Here is a 21969-nt window from a genome sequence, read left to right on the forward strand (position 1 = left end):
TATGGTATTGATAATATATTTTACTCAACCTCTATTAAAATGACAGCTAAAATTTTTTGGAAATTTAATTGTTCATTACTTCAGGACAAACAATACGCAGAAGAAATAAATGAAGAAATTTCAAATGTCATTGCTGAATATGCTGCAGACTATTATGATAGAGCAACAATTGAAGAAATATCAAGATCAGAGATAGAACTAAAAACTTCAGACAAAATCTTTTTGGACTTCATGCTTATGAAGATAAGAGCAAAAACGATCTCCTTTACTACAATAAAGAAAAAGACAACAAGAGAGTGAGAAAATGAATTGATACAAAATATAGAAACTTCGGAGAACATGGAGACCAAAAGTGAAAATGAATTAAGAAAGCTTAAAGAACTAAATCTAGAACTGGAAACAATACGAGATAAGAGAATGGAAGGAGTACTCTTAAGATCCAAAGCAAGATGGATGGCAGAAGGTGAAAAAATTACAAAATACTTTTGCAATCCAGAAAAACGGAATTATGTCAGTAAGAAAATGATAAAACTCGAAACAAAAAATGGTAATACTGTTGAAGACCAGAAAGAGATCATTGAAGAAGTTAAAGGTTTTTATGAAAAGTTGTACAAAGAGAGAAACATGGAAGAATGTGAAATTGAGAAGCTTATCAAACATACCCCTAAGTTATCATCATCAGAAGAAAATTTATTGGAAGGAGAAATAACATTAGATGAAGCAAGCCTAGCTTTGAAAAATATGAAAAACGGAAAAAGTCCAGGGACAGACGGTTTCACTTCAGACTTCTTCAAATTCTTTTGGAAACAGATTGGACCGTTCATTGTGCGATCGTTAAATGGAGCATACAGAGATGGTGAATTGTCTATCGCACAAAGAGAAAGCCTCATTACATGTATTCCAAAAGATGGACAAACCAAAGGACTATATAAAAAAAAAAATCGCGCCCCATATCCCTTCTAAATGTAATATATAAAATTGGGTCATCATGCATTTCAGATAGAATTAAGAAAGTTTTACCAATACTCATAAGCGGAAGATCAAAATGGATTCATAACTAATAGATACATAGGTGACAATATTAGACTAATCTATGACCTGATTAACTACTTAAACACAAGGAATCTTCCTGGCCTACTGTTGAGTATTGATTTTCAGAAAGCATTTGATTCCCTAAGTTGGAAATTTATGTTTAAAGTACTAGAGCTTATGGTTTTGGAAATAGTATTTGTTGGTGGATTCACACATTCTATAAAAACATAAGATCAACAGTAATTGTAAATGGCAATATTACTCCATGGTTCCAAGTAGAAAGGGGCTGTAGACAGGGAGATCCAGTCTCACCATATCTGTTCATACTTTGTGTAGAGATTTTGGCAATAATGATTAAAGAGGAAGAAACAATAAAAGTATTTATACTGATAATGTTGAGCACAAAATTTCTCAAAATGCTGATGACACGCAGTTATTCAATATTAGAGACAGAAACTCTTTTGAACAAACTATACACATCATTAACCAGTTTAGTAAAGTATCAGGTCTATACATGAACAGTAGTAAAACACATGTAATTTGTTTAGGGAGTAGGAAAAAGTCACAAAAAAGATAATGTCCCAATCTGAAAATGATTTGGAATCCTCCCAGATTTAAAATACTAGGCATATAGTTTTCTCAAGATCTGGCAGATTGTGAAACAATCAATTACATTGACAAATTTTCAGAAGTAAAAATTTTATTTAAGATTTGGTCGCAGAAAAGCATTACACCAGTTGGTAGATTGGCTATACTTAAATCACGTGTTCTATCTAAACTAATACATCTTTGGATTCTCCTACCCAATCCACCTGATGATTTTGTTAAAAAACTTCAGAAAATGTGTTTTTCGTTTGTCTGGAATAGCAAGCAGGATAGAATAAACAGAAAGACTTCAATTAAAACCGAGAAACAAGGTGGTTTATATATACCGGACATTAGAAAATATATTCATGCTCTAAAGCTATCATGGATAAGAAAATTTGAAACCACGCTCCACAAATGGAAATACATTGCAGCAAAAGTGTGCCCAGTTCTTGGAAACTTAGCATATTGTGGACCAGCATATGAGTATAGATATAGGAGTACAAACATATTCTGGCCCCATACACTTCAAGCATACAAAATACTCTTTTATACTTTGAAACCTAGAAACTCAAAAGAAATACCTTCCCTACTTGTACTCTACAATGAAAACATAAAAATTGGCAATAAAATTATCAGGAATGACAAACTGATGGAAGAAGGAAAATATGCCATTAAACATTTCCTTAAACGTAATGGAGATTTTATGAAATAGTGATTTAAAAATTTTTTTTACATTAATCAACAGACTAATTTTGTCACTTTTAATGGATAGATCTCTTCAATAAAGGAATATATTAAACAGGAATAAAACTAACCAATAATTATAGTGGACATACAGATATACCAAATGCACTAACATTTATTCAAAATGCACAGAAGGGATCAAAACTGTTGTACGATGTATTAACAAACAAGAGAGGCAAGGCCTTCAAAACTCACTTGTGATACACTTTTTAAAAAAATCCAAGCTTTTTATGTATTGAGTATGATGCATTTACTGTTATATTTATATTTTTTGTATTCTCTAAACTTGGTACTTTGATCTGATATTCAACCCAGCAAAAGATCTGTCATTATTATCATTTTTTGTTCAAACAGAAACTTCTTTTGCTAAGCATGGAAGTTTTGTTTATTGCAAACGTTTTGGTGCAGACAGTAAAATAAGGGAAATTACTCTGTAGGGGACTTAGTTTGCTTTAAACTGATCTTTCTCATCTTAAACATTACATTTTGAAATTATACTCAATATATAAAAAGCTTGGATTTTAAAAAAAAAGTTCATCACAAGTGAGTCTTGAAGGCCTTGCCTCTCTTGTTTCAAAATGTAATGTTTAAGATGAGAAAGATCAGTTTAAAGCAAATTAAGTCCCCTAGCATTAATTAGAGTAATTTCCCTTTTTTACTATCTGCACCAAAACGTTTGCAAAATAAATAAAACTTCCATGCTTAGCAAAAGAAGTTCCTGTTTGAACAAAAAATGATAATTCTGACTGCTCTTGCTGTTGGGTCAAATATCAGATCAAAGTGCCAAGTTTAGAGAATACAAAAAATATAAATATAACAGTAAATGCAGTTTGCATATAATTAGGCTTCATTTTTTATTTTTTTGTGCCCATCCCAGAGGTGCAATATTGTTTTAAAGAAGATGACTAAAAAGAACTGAATTTTTCCTATTTTTATGCCTAATTTGGTGTCAACTGACAAAGTATTTGCAGAGAAAATGTCAATGTTAAAGTTTACCATGGACACAGACACACACACACACACACACACACACACACACACACACACACAGACAACCGAACACCGGGTTAAAACATAGACTCACTTTGTTTACACAAGTGAGTCAAAAATGGCGATAAACCAAAATGTTGTGTAAAATGGGCGAATAAATTAAATATAGATGTTCATTGGAAAACTGTCTTTCATAAAATCCATAGAATTAAAGATGTTAAAATAAAATGGCTACAAATGAGAATCGTTCGTAGAATTCTTGCAACCAATACTGTCTTAATTGCTATGGGAGTATCTGATACAAACAACTGCATGCTGTGTAATGACGCAAGAGACTCCATAGAACATTGCTTGCGGCATTGTATGCATATACAGTCCTTTCGGACCTTTTTAGAAAAATTGTTTAATGAAAACTGTGAAAATGTCTATAACATTAAGATCTGTTGCAGTTTAGTACTGTTCGGCATTGCACAGCATTTAAAAACAGATAATATATTTCATTATAATGTTTGCCAAACTATATGTATACAAATGCAAAATTGAAAAATGCACACCAGGTCTGCATGCCTTTCTAAAACAGCTTTATGCGAGGTAAAAAAAAAGAAAAAAAAAAAAAAAGAACGGCATAATGCGCATGTAAAAAAAATGAAGTATCCAGGTTTGATGTGCAATGGAACTTTTATAAGCTAATGTTTTCTTTTCCCCAGTAGTTAATACTTGTATTCCTGTCAAATGTCCTCTTTATAACCACTTCTTCCCATGGGATATTTGATGTGTTGATGTTTTTGTTTGTGTGAGTGTAGTGGTTTTTTGTTTTGTATTTTGTTGTTGTTTTGTTTTGTTTTTGTTGTTGTTGTTTTTGTTTTGTTTTTGTGTGTGTTTTTTTTGTGTTTTTTTTTTTGGGGGGGGGGGGATAAATATCATTATCTGATGATTGATGTGATTGATTCAGGGGTAAACTGTCATTGCTGACTCTAACAAAACTCATCCATTGACTTATGCCCTATCTACTTTATCCTATTTTGCTTATTATTATTAATGTCTTTAGTTTATTACAATGGCGTATGGTGTGAAACTGTTGTTTATGTTGTTGCATATTTGTCTACATGTAAAAGAAAAATTTTAAAAATTGCCAAGGAGAGACTATCACCTCACAGGAAAAAATATTGCAAGAATAAGTCCGATTTTATAAAGATATATGTAAAAAGATAGTTTGATGTAACATTTCACAGAAAACTCTTCAAGTGGTCAGAAGACCTTGCTGTCAGCTTTGTCAGAAAGCAAAGAAAATTAACTCTTCGTCAACGCGGGCACAGATCTTCACCCCAAGGTGTCAAGGAAGGCTCAGCCTACTGACGCCCTCCACAGTGTACCAGCCAAGCGTTTGTCATTCCTGCTGTCAGTCCTCAACAGTGATGATCAGCACGTCAGGAACGTAGCACGGGCAAACTTCAAGCTTCACGTGCAGAAGCGCAAGGTGCAGCAGGTGGAATCAATTGAGGACAACTTCAGTGGCTGTGCTGTGGATCAAGACATGAGCACCAAGAAACAGAGCATCAAGAAACAGAGCAGTCTACTGACCCGGTCAGTCTGGGTCGAGATCAATGAAATCTGTATCCGCCTTAACCAGTTCACTGCTAGAGAATTTTGAAAAAAAGAGTGCTATCCCCTTGCCAGGGAATTTTGAGGACTGGGGGTAATAAATCACAAAAAAATTCTAGCACAAAAGCTATGGGCGATACAGAAAGAAAGTAAACGTTTTTGTGAAGGAAAATGAGTGTAGATTCTGCTTATGGGCTGCCCCCCCCCCCCCCCCCCCCCCCCAATTAGATTGATTGTAGGTAACTGTTCAGTCATGTAAAGTCAAGATAATAATGTTTGTGCACAAAAAAACAACTATTTCCACCTCTACATCATGACATCCATAAAGAAAACAAAACAAAATACAGCTAGAAATAGCATGCCTATTGTCAGATTATACCTGTAGAATAAATTAAAACAGGCTATAAGCTTATGAAACAAATCACAGCTCTTGCAGACATGTAAATAAATCACTGTCTCAACAATGACAAAAGTGGGTAAAGTCAACGTAAAAGGTCAATCACAGTCCCAGAAACTGAACTGGAAAGCTTTTTGACAGCAAGGAGCGTTTGTAAGTGAGAGGGTGCAGTTCTTTGATGACGTTCACTCCTTTCAAATTGCACGTGGCCGATTAAATTGACTGCTGTGCGTCCTGCTTGCCACCTCTTCAAACAAGTCATCCCTCTGATTCAGCGGAAAAAAAAGCGTTAAAAACAAAAAGCACGTGTTTCACGGCCAGTGCAGGTTCAGCACTGCATTTCGTGAAAATCGTGGGGCATTGGTAGTTGTCGATTGCCTTCTGTCAGCTTTGAAATGTGAGTACACTCTTCCCAAAAGCCACGCCCCCTTGATGATCTCTGGCTGGCATTCGACCTATCGTCTTACATCACTCCTTCCCTCTCCTTCTCTTCTTCCAACACTGGCTGTACGTATTCTGTCAGTCATAGCCAGTTGTTCAAAAACGCTGTCTGATTAGATGGACGGACTAAATTACCATAAAATGGGCTGTTAGTTTCATAACTGTCGTCAATCACCTTCGTTTTCAAACCAATCATCAGACAAGAGAGATCCTTCTCCATCGTGAAAGCTGTCCATAATCACAAGCAGAGCTTTCAGAATTGTGTAAATGATCTGCTGACTGTGATTATATGCTTATTTTCAATGCATTTGTTTGCACATGATGCAACCCCCTTTTCCACACTTGTATCACGTGGTCAGGAAATTATTATCGAGAAGAAAGGTCTTCTACCTGATGTAAGTTCATTTAAATAGTATTTTTATAATCCAGAAACATAAAACAAAGTGCTCAGAGTCTGTTTATGTGAATTCAACCAAACTCCAAGGAAAAATCGCAACATATGCAGGACGTCAGTGGACGTCTTATAGGCACTATGGCAATATTTTTTGTAGGACGTCAGCTGACGTCTTAAGGCACTCTACTGGTTAAGACCCGACTTGAATTAGATGAGCACAGCAGTCTGGAGTGGTGCTGCCAACATGTGGCAATGACATCATCCTCTTCAGGCATACTGACGCCCAGCAGCTGTATATGTCAGTGAAGATGATGGAGATGGGTAAGTGCCTGGAACATTTCACGTCCCTCCACCACCACGGCAGAGTGCAGAGAGGGGCTTTTGCTTTTGCAGACATGACCACCTCTTTGGTTCATGTCGAAGAGCAGGTGCCTGATTCATTCTCCTTTTTCTTCACTGGTACCGTTGTGAGGCAAACTTTACAGGATTGCAAAGGTCGGTGTGGGCACGTATGACAGGCAGCAGTCGATAGCAGAGAAAGCAGAAATTATTACACACAGACACACACACACAGGCACACACGTACGCTTGCACGTAACACACACACACACCGTACTTCACAGGAAAGTTATCTTGAACAGATCCGTAGTTACACGTTTCTGTGGGCATTTTGATCCCCACTGGGTAATGAGTTGTGTGTGCACATGTACAAAGGTGTACAGACATTTTGCATAACAAGCTCTGTATTGACGGATATCTGTGGAAGCAATGTGAACAAGAGAGGCAAGACCTTCAAAACTCACTTGTCATACACTTAAAAAACAACAACACCTAAACGTTAAAATGTGTTCTGCATTTGTTATTTTAAAGCTTCGGGTTAAAAGAAAAAAAAGGCCTAACGGCAGATTCGAACTCCGCGTTTTCGGGTGAGAAGAAACTGTCTTACCCATGAGACTATTGTGGCTCTTTAACTGACGTTCAAAAATATAATATTTAAACATACTTTTTTAAAGGGCGATAAATCGATTGCGGTATTCGCGATCACACTGCAACATTTAGCCGTTTTCTCTGGATCTAGATAGATGTACAAGTTTCAGTTAGTTACACCCTGTTGACACGGTCGATTCAATTTCTCTTTTATATTCATTCTAGTTTTATAGTTTTAAAGTTGATATGAAAATTGAGTATTTTGTTAAACTAATAACACGTAGAGCCAAGTACAAGTACTTCTAAACGTCTTATGAAGTGAAAAGGACTTCATTTTGAGAAAAGTCAAGACTGGAAATTTTTACATTTCCGATCAATTCAAGGGTATTAACTCACATGGTTTATTATTTTTAACTGTGAATTCCGACTGATTCTGTGGATATTTTTATGGCAGTTTGGGGCATAATCCAGTAAGTGATGAGGCGTTCACAAATCCTTCTCTGAATAAATATTTAACGGTCTCCTCCAACTTTCCACCTCCCAGTGGGTGCAACCTTGCCGTGGTTGGGGGGCTTGCGTGTCTCAATAACCCTGAGAGCTATGCTGGCGGGAGATTCGTCTCCTGGTAGGGCCACCCAAGTCAGACAGGTCAAAGGGTAGAGACCAGACGAATAGTACCCACTGGTCCTCCAGGTTGGGGGTTTGAATTAGGCTAACAACCCGGTTCTGTAAAAAGAAGACTGTTACAGAAACTGCAACAACAAACCCTGAGAACTGCTTGGTCCAGGAGGGGTACTCTCTGGTAGAGCCCATGACGCGAGCTGGTGAAAGCCCTTGGGAAGCCAGTGCGCCGACAACTCTTCTGACGACCAAGGCCAAAACCAGGATAGGGACCTGGAACATCAGAACCCTATACGAGACAGGCAAAACAGCTCAAGTCTGTCGTGAGATGCAAAGGTACAACTTGAAGATTCTAGGCCTATGTTAGACAAGATGGACAGGATCAGGAAGAACGCAACTAGTGAGTGGAGACACCATCATCCACTCTGGACAGGAAGAAGGCCAACCCCACACCCACGGAGTAGCGTTGCTGATGACACCCGAAGCAACACGAGCACTGCTGTCCTGGGAGCCTATGTCACCAAGGATCCTCACGGCACGCTTCAATTCAAAGGGCAGGAAAGTTACCATCATTGAGTGCTACGCCCCTACCAACGTGGCAGTCATCGAAGAGAAGGATGATTTTTACCAACAAGTCCAAGCAGTCATAGACAAGACACCCAAAAGAGATATGAAGATCCTCATGGGAGACCTGAATGCCAAGGTAGGCGCCGACAACACAAACAGAGAGCTCATCATGGGCAGACACGGCACTGGAGTACAGAATGAGAATGGAGAACTTTTCATGGAGTTCTGCACCTTCAATGACCTGGTCATTGGAGGCACCTTGTTTCCCCACAAGACCATCCATAAGACCACGTGGGTTTCCCCTGACGGCAAGACCGAGAACCAGATCGACCACATCACCATCGGTCGTAAGTGGAGACGAAGCCTGCACGACGTCAGGGTAAAGCGCGGTGCAGACGCAGCATCGGATCACCACCTGGTTGTGGCAGCACTCAAAACCAAGCTGAAAGCCTACAACGACCAGGCTGCAAGACCATCGCACAAGTACAACGTGCACAGCTTGAAGGAGAAACCCAAAGCAGAAGAGTTCAAGATTGAATTGAGGAACAAGTTCAGTGTGCTTTCCCAACTCCCAGAGGACTCAATAGAAGAACATTGGCACAGCCTTCGAGAGACCTGGACAACAACTTGCAAGACAGTCCTGGGCAAGAAAACGAGGAAGCACAAAGAGTGGCTATCAACAGACACCTGGACACTCATCACTGAGAGGAAGCATTTGAAAGACCAGATCAACTGCACACAAGATCAAGCCGAGAGACATGAGCTACAAGCACAGTACTGGGAGACGAACCGACAAGTAAAGCGAAGTGCGAGAAAAGATAAAAGAACCTACATCGAGGAACTGACAGCAGAAGCTGAGAGTGCAGCAGGTCAGCGGAACATGAAGCGCCTGTATGAGATCACCAGGACACTCTCCGGGAAAAACAGCAACCCAAGCCGGCCCGTCAAGGACAAAGACGGAAACACCATCCTTGGTGAAGAACAGCAGAGAACAAGATGGGCGGAGCATTTCAAAGAAACGCTCAACCGACCAGCACCACCCGCCCCACCAGACATCCCGCCACCTACCAAGCTCCTCGACATCAACACCAACCCTCCCAGCAAGACCGAGATCGTCAAGGCCATCAAGTCCCTCAAGTCAGGAAAGGCAGCCGGCCCAGATGGAATTCCACCTGAAGCTCTGAAGGCCGACATCCAGACTTCAACTGAGATGCTGCACCCTCTCCTTTGCAAGATCTGGGAACAGGAGCGAGTGCCAAAAGACTGGAAAAGAGGACATCTTGTAAAGCTGCCAAAGAAAGGGGACCTTTCATCCTGCAACAGCTGGCGGGGAATCATGCTGTTGTCTATTCCGGGCAAGGTACTGAGCAGAATCATTCTTGAGAGACTGAAGAACGCTTTGGACAAGACACTTCGGGACGAACAAGCAGGCTTCTGACAAGATCGCTCGTGCACGGATCACATCGCAACCATGCGCATCATCATCGAGCAGTCCCTGGAGTGGCAGACCCCCCTGTACACAGTCTTTGTCAACTTTCAAAAAGCTTTTGACAGTGTCGACCGAGATGTCATCTGGAGACTGATGTACCACTATGGATTTCCACCAAAGTTTGTAACTATCATCCAGCAAATGTACGAAGACGCCACCTGTCAAGTGATCCACGACGGGAAACTGACGGAACCTTTCAGTGTGCAAACCGGCGTCCGTCAGGGTTGTTTGCTCTCACCAACCATTTTCCTGATGGTGGTCGACTGGGTCATGAGGCAGTCTACAGCAGATCGGAGGACAGGCATCCAGTGGACTTTCACTAAACAGCTGGAGGACCTAGACTTCGCAGATGACATAAGTCTTCTCTCCCACAGGCAGCAAGATGCGCAGGAGAAACTATGTCGTGTGGCAGAAGAAGCTGAGAAGACTGGACTCCAAATCAACATTGGGAAAACAGAGGTCATGAGGGTCAACAACAAGAAGCAAGATCCAGTGCAACTACACCAAGAGAACATCAAGGAGGTTGACAAGTTTGTCTACTTAGGCAGTGTTGTCAGCAAAGACGGGGGGATGGACGAAGACATCAAGAGCCGTATCAACAAAGCAAGACACGCCTTCAACACCCTTCGACCAATCTGGAGATCGACAGCCCTCTCAATCCACAACAAGATCCGGATTTTTAACACCAACGTGAAGTCGGTTCTACTCTATGGCTCAGAGACGTGGAGAGTGACAAAGACCAGCACCCACAAGCTTCAGACATTCACCAACAGATGTCTAAGAAACATCCTGAACATCAGATGGCCAGAGGTTGTCTCCAATGAAGAACTTTGGAACATGACAAAACAGGCCCCACTGGAGACGGAAATCAAGAAACGGAAATGGGGATGGATAGGCCATACACTACGCAAGCCTGCAACAAACATCACAAGACAGGCTCTTGATTGGAACCCACAGGGGAAAAGGAAAGTTGGCCGTCCGAAGCAGACCTGGTGGAGAAGCATTGAGGCAGAGACAAGGGCGGCCGGAATGACGTGGGCCGAACTGAAGAAGACCAGCCAGAGCCGGGTGCGTTGGAGGAGTGTTGTTGCGGCCCTATGTTCCCCACGGAATCAAGAGGAATAAGTCAAGTAAGTCAAGTCCAACTTTCCATCACATGTTATCCTGTATTGTCGATTGAATATAGGATTGAACGAGCAGGTCAACAACTTGAAACAAAATGGCGTCGTTCGCGTTCGCGAAGAATATGAGCACGCGCTTTGAATGTGTATAAATATGTGTACGCAACTGATTTTTGCCGATGACCTTCAGGGCTCAGCCAATAGATCTATAAAGTCCACTCGTCGTATTGATTTTAGTATTTTCCGAAAAAGACCACTTGGGCGAATGAACATAGTGAAAGCCCTGTACACTGAGAGTAAAACACACAAGCTTTTTATGTATTGAGTATAATTTCAAAATGTAATGTTTAAGATGAGAAAGATCAGTTTAAAGCAAATTAAGTCCCCTAGCATTAATTACAGATTAATTTCCCCTTTTTTACTATCTGCACCAAAACGTTTGCAAAATAAATATAACTTCCATGCTTAGCAAAAGAAGTTCCTGTCTGAACAAAAAATGACATTATTGACTGCTCTTGTTGTTGTGTCAAAATATCAGATCAAAGTGCCAAGTTTAGAGAATAAAAAAATATAAATATAACAGTAAATGCAGTTTGCATATGATTAGGCTTTTTTTGTGCCCATCCCAGAGATACAATATTGTTTTAAACAAGATGCCTAATTTGGTGTCAACTGACAAAGTATTTGCAGAGAAAATGGCAATGTCAAAGTTTACCATGGACACACACACACACACACACACACACACAGACAACCGAACACTGGGTTAAAACATAGACTCACTTTGTTTACACAAGTGAGTAGTCTTTTGTTTTTCACTCAGGGCCTGAAGTTAACAGGAGGAAAATAATAAATTATTCGTCTTGACAGCCAGACAGACAGACTCTAACGACACTTTGGAGACAGACAGAGAGAGAGAGAGAGAGAGAGAGAGAGATGTACATAATTAAAAATTCGTCACACATTCACGCATCGCACGAACAGACTAAAATACACAGACGCACAGAATATGTTTTCAGTCCATATCTATTCATTCACAGTGATTCAGAGATGCCGGCAGTTCGTATAAAAATTATAAAACGACAGATGATTGGTTGTTGACGACAACTAATGAAAGTAAAGGCTTGTAAGAATACTGTGGACTAATGAATGTCAGTGTACCTGAAAACACTGGTTCACACACACACACACACACACACGACACACACACGTGCGCCGCCGAAGAAACATTTACACGTTTCTTACTTGAGATCACTGGTTGACTAACAATGAAACAGAGAAAGTTCATTTTGTGACACAAGATGATTTGTGACAATAAACATGAGTCTTGTAACATATGATGATTTGTGACAATGGCAGACATCACACCACTACCGATATCATTCATGGCAAGCAGTTTGCATCACAGATAAAGTGGATAACAAAGCAACATGTTGAGACAGGTTGCATAGAAATCAGTTTTGTGTCCAGCATCGGGTATTGAGATTCGGGAATTAAACTCTCTCTCTCTCTCTACGATTTCCAATCACTGGCGTCCTGTTCACCGGAGATTCTAACGAGACAGATCTCGAGCAAATCTTGATCACCTTCAAGTGCATGACATCAATTCTCGCTCAGCATTAAGATGTTCCCGCTAAATGCCTCATTCCACAGACGAAGGAAAACGCTCAACGCAAAGCAAATTAAGCGCTGCAAATAATTCTTATCCTCAACGCAAAGCAAACTTTGCACAGCTAAGTCCGCCAATCCTTAACGAAAGCTAACTTAGCGCCACAAAGATCGCTCGTGCAAACCAGCCCAGCGCTTTTATCTCCGGTCAGCACGTGCACATAGCACGTGACAGACTTGAGCACCCACTGAACGTGCGTGTGACACACTACACGTGTGGCCCGTGGATGGACTGAAGCTGCACTGTGACGGACTGGCATGGCTCGATATGGCACAGTGCCACTGGCTCATCACAAGACATTACACAATGACATAATCATTATATAACATGACACACAACACAATATCACAACATATGACACAACAATGCTGAACACCGTGAAAACACGGTTCCCTCCTCTCCCCGTCCTGGAGTGACATCACACTGTCTACCATCATTCAGTCATTCCACCAATCATTCAGTCATTCTACCAATCATTTATCCTATCAATCCACCCTCATTCAGTCAGTCATTCTGCATTCTATCAATCTACCATCATTCAATATCAATCCACCATCATTCAATTAGTCATTCCATCCATCAGTTGTTCTATCGATCCATCATCATTCAATCAGTACTTCAATCTATCTATTGTATCTATCCGTCAATTGTTTTATCAATTCACCATCATTCAATCATTCATTCCATCCGTCAATCATTCTATCAATCCACCATAATTCAGTCATTCCATCCATAAATTATAGAATCAATTCACCATCATTCAATGAATCATTCCATCCATCAATTGTTCTGTCAATTCACCACCATTCAATTATTTCGTTCACCCATTAATTGTTCAATCATGATGTATCAGTATCTCCAGTGACGTGCTGCTGCGGTGAATGATGGTGTAGAGTGCAGGACAAATGTCATGGGAATGACGTCATGACACGGGCTGGGAGGGGGGGGGGGGGGAGGTGAATCCTCCAGACAACACACAAATGGATGACCTTGACCTGCGGATACGACTGGGACTGCGTGCCGTGATGGGCGGTCGTCACGAGGATGTGACTGACACAGTTTCCTGGTGCAGACACAGGGGCAATGGATCTTGTCTCTGTCAGCTGTAAGGCGCAGTCTGAACAAGCTGAGGACCAACGGATTGCTCACCCCAGACCGCTGATCTCCTCCTCCTCCTCCAGCGACTCCTGCAGCGTGGGCATGATGGGACTGCGGGGGATGACGGGACTGTGGGAGGGGGAAATGGAGCCAGGGGAGGGAACTCCAGCCCCCTGAAAGGCCTCTACCCACTCCCCGATCCCCCCTTCACCACCACCAGCTCCCCCATGGTCCTCCCTGGGACTGACCTCAAAATAGATGACCTGACCCTCGCCGCCACCCAGTTCCACCCGGAAGGTGCCCCCGCCAGCCTTGCAGCTGGACGGATGGCCGTATTGGCGGGGTGGTGGGCAGAGGGGTGAGCGTTGGGTTGAAGGTTTGGGGGAGGGGGTGCAGGGTCGGCACTGGCACGTGCGGAGGTTGAGGAAGGTGGCGGGGGCTCGGAGGCCGGCGCTGACCACGGCGTAGTGACCGAAGGCAGAGCGGTACACTTTGACCTGCACGGGCACGCGGGATGCTGGCTTGCCCATACCGACACCGCTGACCAGGTACAGTTCACCGGCCTTGACCTCTGTGCCTGGTTCTGCCTCCTGCTCAGGGACCCAGTGCTTGTTGCCGGTCATGGACCTCAGACACGGCAGCTGCTTCATAGTGCTCTCTGTTTTTTTCTGACTGGGTCTTCTGCAGCAAGGCTGGTGGAGGCGTGCTGTCCAAGCGTTCGTGATTTGGAGGTTGTCTTGCCAACAGACAGTTGTGTATGGAAGATGGGAGGTTGAGGATGTGCTCTGCCTGCTGTCGTCTGTGCTGACTGGCTGCAACACAGAGAGGAAAAGCCCGTTGTCAACGGATGGGCGGAGAACAGGGCGGACTCGTATCACGATCAGAAGGACATGTAGTTCTAACTGAGTGAAGATGGAAAAGATGATAATATCAACAATAACACTGATAATCAAAGTATTTATATAGCACTTAATCTGATCAGAAACAAATCAAGGCGTTTTCACATAACTTTTTTCAATCATATACAAGCGGAAGAGTGAGAAATGTGCCCAGTCCTGCCCTGTCACGGGGTGGCAGTGGTGCACGTACACGGCAGAGGGAGGCCCAGGGAGTGTTAAGTCAACACATGTGTTGGTCAGTACTGTCCACGTACATTCATTTGTAAGTACTTTCAGAAGTACTTTTTCTTAAGATGCTGTGTCTATACAGGTTCATAATGTTTTAAGTATATTCGCTGTCGATATACCTGTACGTTATGAACACTTTAAAAGTACTTTCAATATTGAATATAACCCGCCTGGCGCTGTGAATACACTTGTACTTTCAGTATGTTCTGTCATTGTATATATGCATTCATGTGTACTTACAGTATGTTCTGTCATTGTATATATGCATTCATGTGTACTTACAGTATGTTCTGTCATTGTATATATGCATTCATGGTTACTTACAGTATGTTCTGTCATTGTATATATGTATATAATTATGTGCAGTGTTGGCCTAGAGGTAACGCGTCCGCCTAGGAAGCGAGAGAATCTGAGCTCACAGGTTCGAATCACAGCACAGTCGCCAGTATTTCCTCCCCCTCCACTAGACCTAGAGTGGTGGTTTGGACGCTAGTCATTCGGATGAGATGATAAACCGAGGTCCCGTGTGCAGCATGCACATAGCGCACGTTAAGAGAACCCACGGCAACGAAAGGGTTGTTCATGGCAAAATTCTGTAGAAAAACCCACTTCGATAGGAAAACAAAAAAACAAACAAAACAAACAAAAATGCATGCATGCAGGGAAAAAATAGGTGGCGTTCTCAGTATAGCGACGTGCTCTCCCCGTGGAGAGCAGCCTGAATTTCACACAGAGAAATCTGTTGTGACAAGAAAGAGTAATACAGTACAATATATAAATATGCATTCATGGGTACTTTCAGCATGTTCTGTCAATGGCAGGGTTTAGGGAATTCGGTATGTTCTGTCTACTGTGTGCCAGTGCAGACGCATTAACTGCTGACATTCAGTCTGTCGCTGAACAGATTTTTTTCAAAAGCCGCACTTTCAGTGTGTTCTGTCGCTGAAAAGACATTTTATAAGTACTTTCAATACGTTCTGTCGTTGTACGGGTACATTATAAGTACTTTCAATACGTTCTGTCGTTGTACGGGTACATTATAAGTACTTTCAATACGTTCTATCGTTGTACGGGTACATTATAAGTACTTTCAATATGTTTTATTACCCACTGGGTGCTCGATTAGAGGTTTCCGGGTCATGGGTTTTGAAACGCATGCATTCAGGGCTGATGCATTTCCTTGACGACAATGGACGAGAAACGTTTAAATCAATTACATGAAACGCCCATATTTCGCTCTGAACCGCAGTCCTGATTCTCTCTCTCTCTTACTTACACACACGCGCGCGCACTGGCACGCCGCACACCCACACACACACGCACACACACACTGATACATATACACGCACGCATGCACACACTGGCACACACACACACACACACACACACACATGCATACATACACGCGCGTGTGGCACACAGATAGAGAGACAGACAGACAGACAGAGAGGGAAAGAGAGACAGAGACAGAGGCAGACAGAGAAAGTGAGAGAGAGACTGAGCTATAGACAGGGAGCCAGAGACAATCATTTTGTTCCAGATCTATAATGTGGTGAGCATCAAGGAGCACTTAACAGTGTATCTGTATGTGTAACTTACTGTCTACCAGTGTGTGTATCTTAGCTGTGCGTAAGTATACCTTACTGTGTACCAGTATGTGTAACTTAGCTGTGTACCTGTATGTGTAACTTAGCTCTGTGCCAGTGTGTAAAAATAGCGGTGTACCACCGTGTATATGGTAGCAGTGTACCAGTGTGTAAAACTTGGCGGTGTACCTGTATTTGAAAGTTAGCTGTGTATCTTATTTGTAACTTAGCTCTGTGCCAGTGTGTGTAACATTGCTGTGTACCAGTGTGTATATATTAGCTGTGCACCACTGTGTGTAACTAGCTGTACGTGTACCCGTAGGTGTATCTTAGCTGTGCCGTTCCTGTAGGTATAACTTAACTGTGAACCTGCACTGATGTGTAGCGTGCGTTGTAAACACTTCAGTCTGGTTTTTCTCTGCGTTGTTTTATGGCTTACCCCACTGACCTGAAAACTAAACATATCTCAGTGCCTTGCTCCCCTCCCCACCCCCACCCCACCTTTTTTGTGTTTGTTTTTCCTTGTTCTTCTTTCTTGACTTACTTTCCTTAGCTTCGTTACTGATTTTGTTAACTAACTGATTTATTTATCTATTTATTCACTTATTCGTTTCCAGGATATTTTATTTCGCAGAGATACATCAGTAGCACGTCTCGCTTTCCAGTCGGTGACACTAAGAAGATAAGATACCTATAACCGACACACAAATAATACAGTGCTCAATAAATCGAACTGAAATAGATAGGCACGCACGCGCGCGCGCGCACACACACATACACACATTCACACACACACACACAAATACCCAAACGCATGCACGCACTGGCACACACTCACACACATATACACTCACATTGACACACACACACACACACACATTCAGAGAGAGAGAGAGAGAGAGAGAGAGAGAGAGAACAGGAGGACGACGTGGCAGACTTCAGTGAAATGAGTTATGTTCTGAGGGTAGCGGCAGAGTTAGCAAGAGAATGCCTATTTCCCACATCCATCCCTAGAAAGGGAATAAAGTGGAATTTAAAATAAACTAAAAATAAATCATTAAATCAACGCATCAAACACATTATAAACCATGGATTATGAATAATTTGACATTTACAACACTGCTGCATAGCTAAAGGGCAATGAGAAGAAAGCGGATTGATCGGGAGAATGAATGTGAGAGACAGACAGACAGACAGACAGACAGACTCCGAGAGAGACTGACAGACCGTGCAGACAGAGCGAAGGACATAAATATTGACCGCGAGAAACAATAGACATGGGGAGCCTCATAGAAAGTGGTAAGAGGACGGAAAGGACTACAGAGTCAAACAGAACAAAGGAAATGAACAACTCACTTTTTACCGTTGGGAATTCACCGTTGCACAAATCGAGTCAGAAAAACTGTCACCACTGGCATGCACAAACCAAGCAAGCAAGCAAACAAACAAAACAAAAACAACAACAACAAAATAATTAAAAAAAAAGGAGGGGGGTGAGGGGAGGACAGGGGGGTTGGGGGGGGGGGGGGGGGGTAGCGGTGCTCAATGCAAAGGACCGACACAGAACAGCGACACTCAGGTGATGACTGGGGGACAGCTGGGAGAAACAGAGGGGATCGACAGGCTCCATCACTCGGCTTACTGTTAAAAAAAACAACCCCAAACAATCAAACACCCCCCCGAAAAAAAAACAAAAAACAAAAACAAACAAAAAACAAACAAACAAAAAACAAACAAAAAACCGTCAGTTTCTCGATTACGCGACAAGACTGGACGGACTAACACATGATGTCAGAGCTTGCTTTTTCCCCTGTCCTACCACGTTGAGCTACAAGTAAGTCGGCTGACCTACACAATTTACACTGCAGCGGAAAATGGTTATCACGCCCCATTCTTCAGTCTCTGGACATCCGTACTCCTCCAAGTATGTTCGTTAGCTGTCTGTCTTTTCTTTCAAACTTTTACTTGGCAATACTTTCATATTTCACAACCTACACCGTACTACTACAAGCGTGTGTCTCTTAGTTGTGTCAGAGAGAGAGAGAGAGAGAGAGAGAGAGACGATCACAAATTAAAGCATGAAGACCGAACAAGGCCAAACGAACGTAAGACAGCGGCAGAGTTGGTTGGTGCCTTTGTTATTTTCAAGTCTCCCGTCTTCTGTCTAGGAAGACCTCCATCAACTTCAACTTACAGTTAATTAAGTCTCATTTAATGTTATGTAAAGACCACTGTTGGCAGGTATATGTCTGCTTACCCAGGATGGCGTTTGCACGGCGTCAAGCCTCAGGCATTATCTAGGACTCTTCTGGAGCAGACACGGCGTTTTTCAGTTGGTGTGATGACCTGGCTGGTTGGCTGCACGACCCACACTACCTGCTGGCTCACACTGCTGACAGACGTGCACTGCCTTGGAGGGAGGGGCTGACAGTGTTGTAAGGCTGGGAGGAAATTAGCTGGATGTGTGCGGAGGGAGGGGGTTGTGTGTGTGTGTGTGTGACGGTGTGTGTGTGTGTGTGTGTGTGTCTGTCTGTGCGTGTAGTGAGTGTGATTGCATCTCAGTAATGTGCGTGTGTGTGTGTGTGTGTGTGTGTTGTGTTGTGGCGACAGTGAGTGGTGTGAATAGACGGCTGAGTCAGCGTCAAAAACGAACGCGTTGCGTATGCAGGTGAGTTCTGATTGGTGGAGGGCTGCTGACGTCAATGCTCGGGTTATGACCGATTTTTTTAACAATTGGTTTCATTCCTTCATATCTTAATGTTCGCCACATGTTCACAAATCGAAAGAACAGTCAGGCGAAGCATGACCAGTGAATTTTCATGTTTTTGCCCTTTCCCCTCGCATTGATGAATGTAATCAAAATTACTGGATTGGATGACTGGGCTTTCTGACGACGCCAGTTTGATTTGCTAATTTCCCGTTATTGTTTTTTTTAATACCAAGTCCTAACCTAATGACGCACTGAGCGCTACTCACGTACGTCTGTGGCCTGTCCGATGAGGGTCACAGCACGTCTCAGGCCTTGTCAAAATAGTATTGTACTGTATCGTATTGTACTGTACTGTATTGTATTGTACTGTATTGTGTTAGATCTGGTCTATGTTGTTCAGATTTCTATCGGATTTGTTCTGTTGTCTGACGTTCTATGTTGTTGTTTGAATTTCTGTGTGGCTGGTCCTATTGTCTGACGTGATGTGGCTGGTCCTGTTGTCTAACATTCTATGTTGTTGCCTGACGTTCTATGAGGCTGGTCCTATTGCTGATGTTCTATGGGTTTTGTCCTGTTGTCTGACGTTCTGCGAGACTGGTCCTGTTGTCTGACGTTCTATGAGGCTGGTCCTATTGCTGATGTTCTATGGGTTTTGTCCTGTTGTCTGACGTTCTGTGTGACTGGTCCTGTTGTCTGACGTTCTGTGTGACTGGTCCTGTTGTATGACGTTCTGTGTGACTAGTCCTGTTGTCTGACGTTCTGTGTGACTGGTCCTGTTGTCTGACGTTCTGTGGGACTGGTCCTGTTGTCTGACGTTCTGTGTGACTGGTCCTGTTGTATGACGTTCTGTGTGACTAGTCCTGTTGTCTGACGTTCTGTGTGACTGGTCCTGTTGTCTGACGTTCTGTGGGACTGGTCCTGTTGTCTGACGTTCTGTATGACTGGTCCTGTTGTCTGACATTCTGTGTGACTGGTCCTGTTGTCTGAAGTTCTGTGTGACTGGTCCTGTTGTCTGACGTTCTGTGTGACTGGTCCTGTTGTCTGACGTTCTGTGGGACTGGTCCTGTTGTCTGACGTTCTGTGGGACTGGTCCTGTTGTCTGAAGTTCTGTGTGACTGGCCCTGTTGTCTGACATTCCATGTAGCTGGTGTGTGACGAGGTGTTAAGTTTGATGGGGCTTGTTCTGTTGTCTGATGTTATATGGGGCTAGTCTTGTTGTCTGAAGTTCTATGGGGCTGGTCCTGTTTCGTGAAGTTCCATGGGGTTGGTCCTGTTTCGTGAAGTTCTATAGTGTTCGTCCTGTATCGTGAAGTTATTAAGGACTTGCTCTTTTGTCGTAAGATCTATAGAGCTGGTTCTGTTGTTGATTGGAGTTCTATAGAGCTGGTTCTGTTGTTGATTGGAGTTCTATGGAGCTGGTTCCGGCGGTTGTTGATTGGAGTTCTATGGAGCTAGTTCTGTTGTTGATTGGAGTTCTATGGAGCTGGTTCTGTTGTTGATTGGAGTTCTATGGAGCTAGTTCTGTTGTTGATTGGAGTTCTATAGAGCTGGTTCTGTTGTTGATTGGAGTTCTATGGAGCTAGTTCTGTTGTTGATTGGAGTTCTATGGAGCTGGTTCTGTTGTTGATTGGAGTTCTATGGAGCTAGTTCTGTTGTTGATTGGAGTTCTATAGAGCTAGTTCTGTTGTTGATTGGAGTTCTATAGAGCTAGTTCTGTTGTTGATTGGAGTTCTATGGAGCTAGTTCTGTTGTTGATTGGAGTTCTATGGAGCTGGTTCTGTTATTGATTGGAGTTCTATAGAGCTAGTTCTGTTGTTGATTGGAGTTCTATAGAGCTAGTTCTGTTGTTGATTGGAGTTCTATGGGGCTGGTTCTGTTATTGATTGGAGTTCTATAGAGCTAGTTCTGTTGTTGATTGGAGTTCTATAGAGCTAGTTCTGTTGTTGATTGGAGTTCTATGGGGCTGGTTCTGTTATTGATTGGAGTTCTATGGAGCTGGTTCTGTTGTTTGAAGTTCTAGGGGCTTATTCCTGCCATCTGAAGTTCTGCTGGGCTGTATTTTGCTATCCTGCTCACTGTGCAACCCCCCTCCCCTACAGGAGCCAACCTGTTACGCCACCGACTTGACTGCGCAGCAAGAAGGAAAACACCCGTCACCTTGCGGTGACGCTAGCTTCGTCTGCTACGTCCGATCCACTGACTGAACTAATACCCCCTCCCCATCCTCCATGCCCTCCTCCCCTCGGGGTCACTGCTTCCGGGCTACCTCACGCTTCCCCTTATTCCGAGCCTCCATTTTTCCCCACACCCACACTTCATCGATAGCAGGACAAAGAGAAATGGGGGTATGAGCCACTGAGTGTGGGATGTGCTTGTGGGGTTTTCCACACACTGTGTGTGTGTGCGTGTGTATGTGTGTGTGTGTGTGTGTGTGTGACAACAGCTGACAGAGAGAACGAGGGTCTCCGTCATTCAGCCTGGGGCCGACACAGATGATTAATCCATTCTGTGGTTTGTCAGCTACCTGCAGGCCAGGTGGACAGCGTCATAGGCCACACTGTCATAACAAGCCCACACACCATCCGGAAAACCCGGAAACCAACTCGAGAGACCCGGGTGAGAAAGGACGCTATACAAATGTACAATAATAATCAGTGATGATGATGTAATGATGACGACGACGATGATGGTAATGATGATAATAACAACGATGATAATGATAATTTATGAAGATGACGATAACAACAACAAAGAAAAGAAAAGCCGGAAAAATGAGTGATGATGGTGATGGTGACGATGATGATAACCCGGCAACAACAACAACAGTTAGTACTGACTCGGAGTAGTTGTAGTAGTAGTAACATCT

General features: G+C 42.8%; 1 protein-coding gene across 1 annotated transcript; it reads right to left on the minus strand.

Moving 5' to 3' along the window:
• Window positions 1–13124: 13124 nt before the first annotated feature.
• Window positions 13125–18965, minus strand: LOC143283921 (uncharacterized). Its single transcript, XM_076590350.1, has 2 exons — window positions 18651–18965; window positions 13125–14492 (listed from the first exon to the last, which is right to left on the minus strand). Exon 2 carries the CDS (start codon window positions 14328–14330, stop codon window positions 13728–13730), a length of 603 nt encoding a protein of 200 aa, XP_076446465.1. The 5' UTR covers window positions 14331–14492; window positions 18651–18965; the 3' UTR covers window positions 13125–13727.
• Window positions 18966–21969: the final 3004 nt, after the last annotated feature.

Source organism: Babylonia areolata, chromosome 7 (assembly GCF_041734735.1).
Source record: "Babylonia areolata isolate BAREFJ2019XMU chromosome 7, ASM4173473v1, whole genome shotgun sequence".
NCBI lineage: Eukaryota > Metazoa > Mollusca > Gastropoda > Neogastropoda > Buccinidae > Babylonia > Babylonia areolata.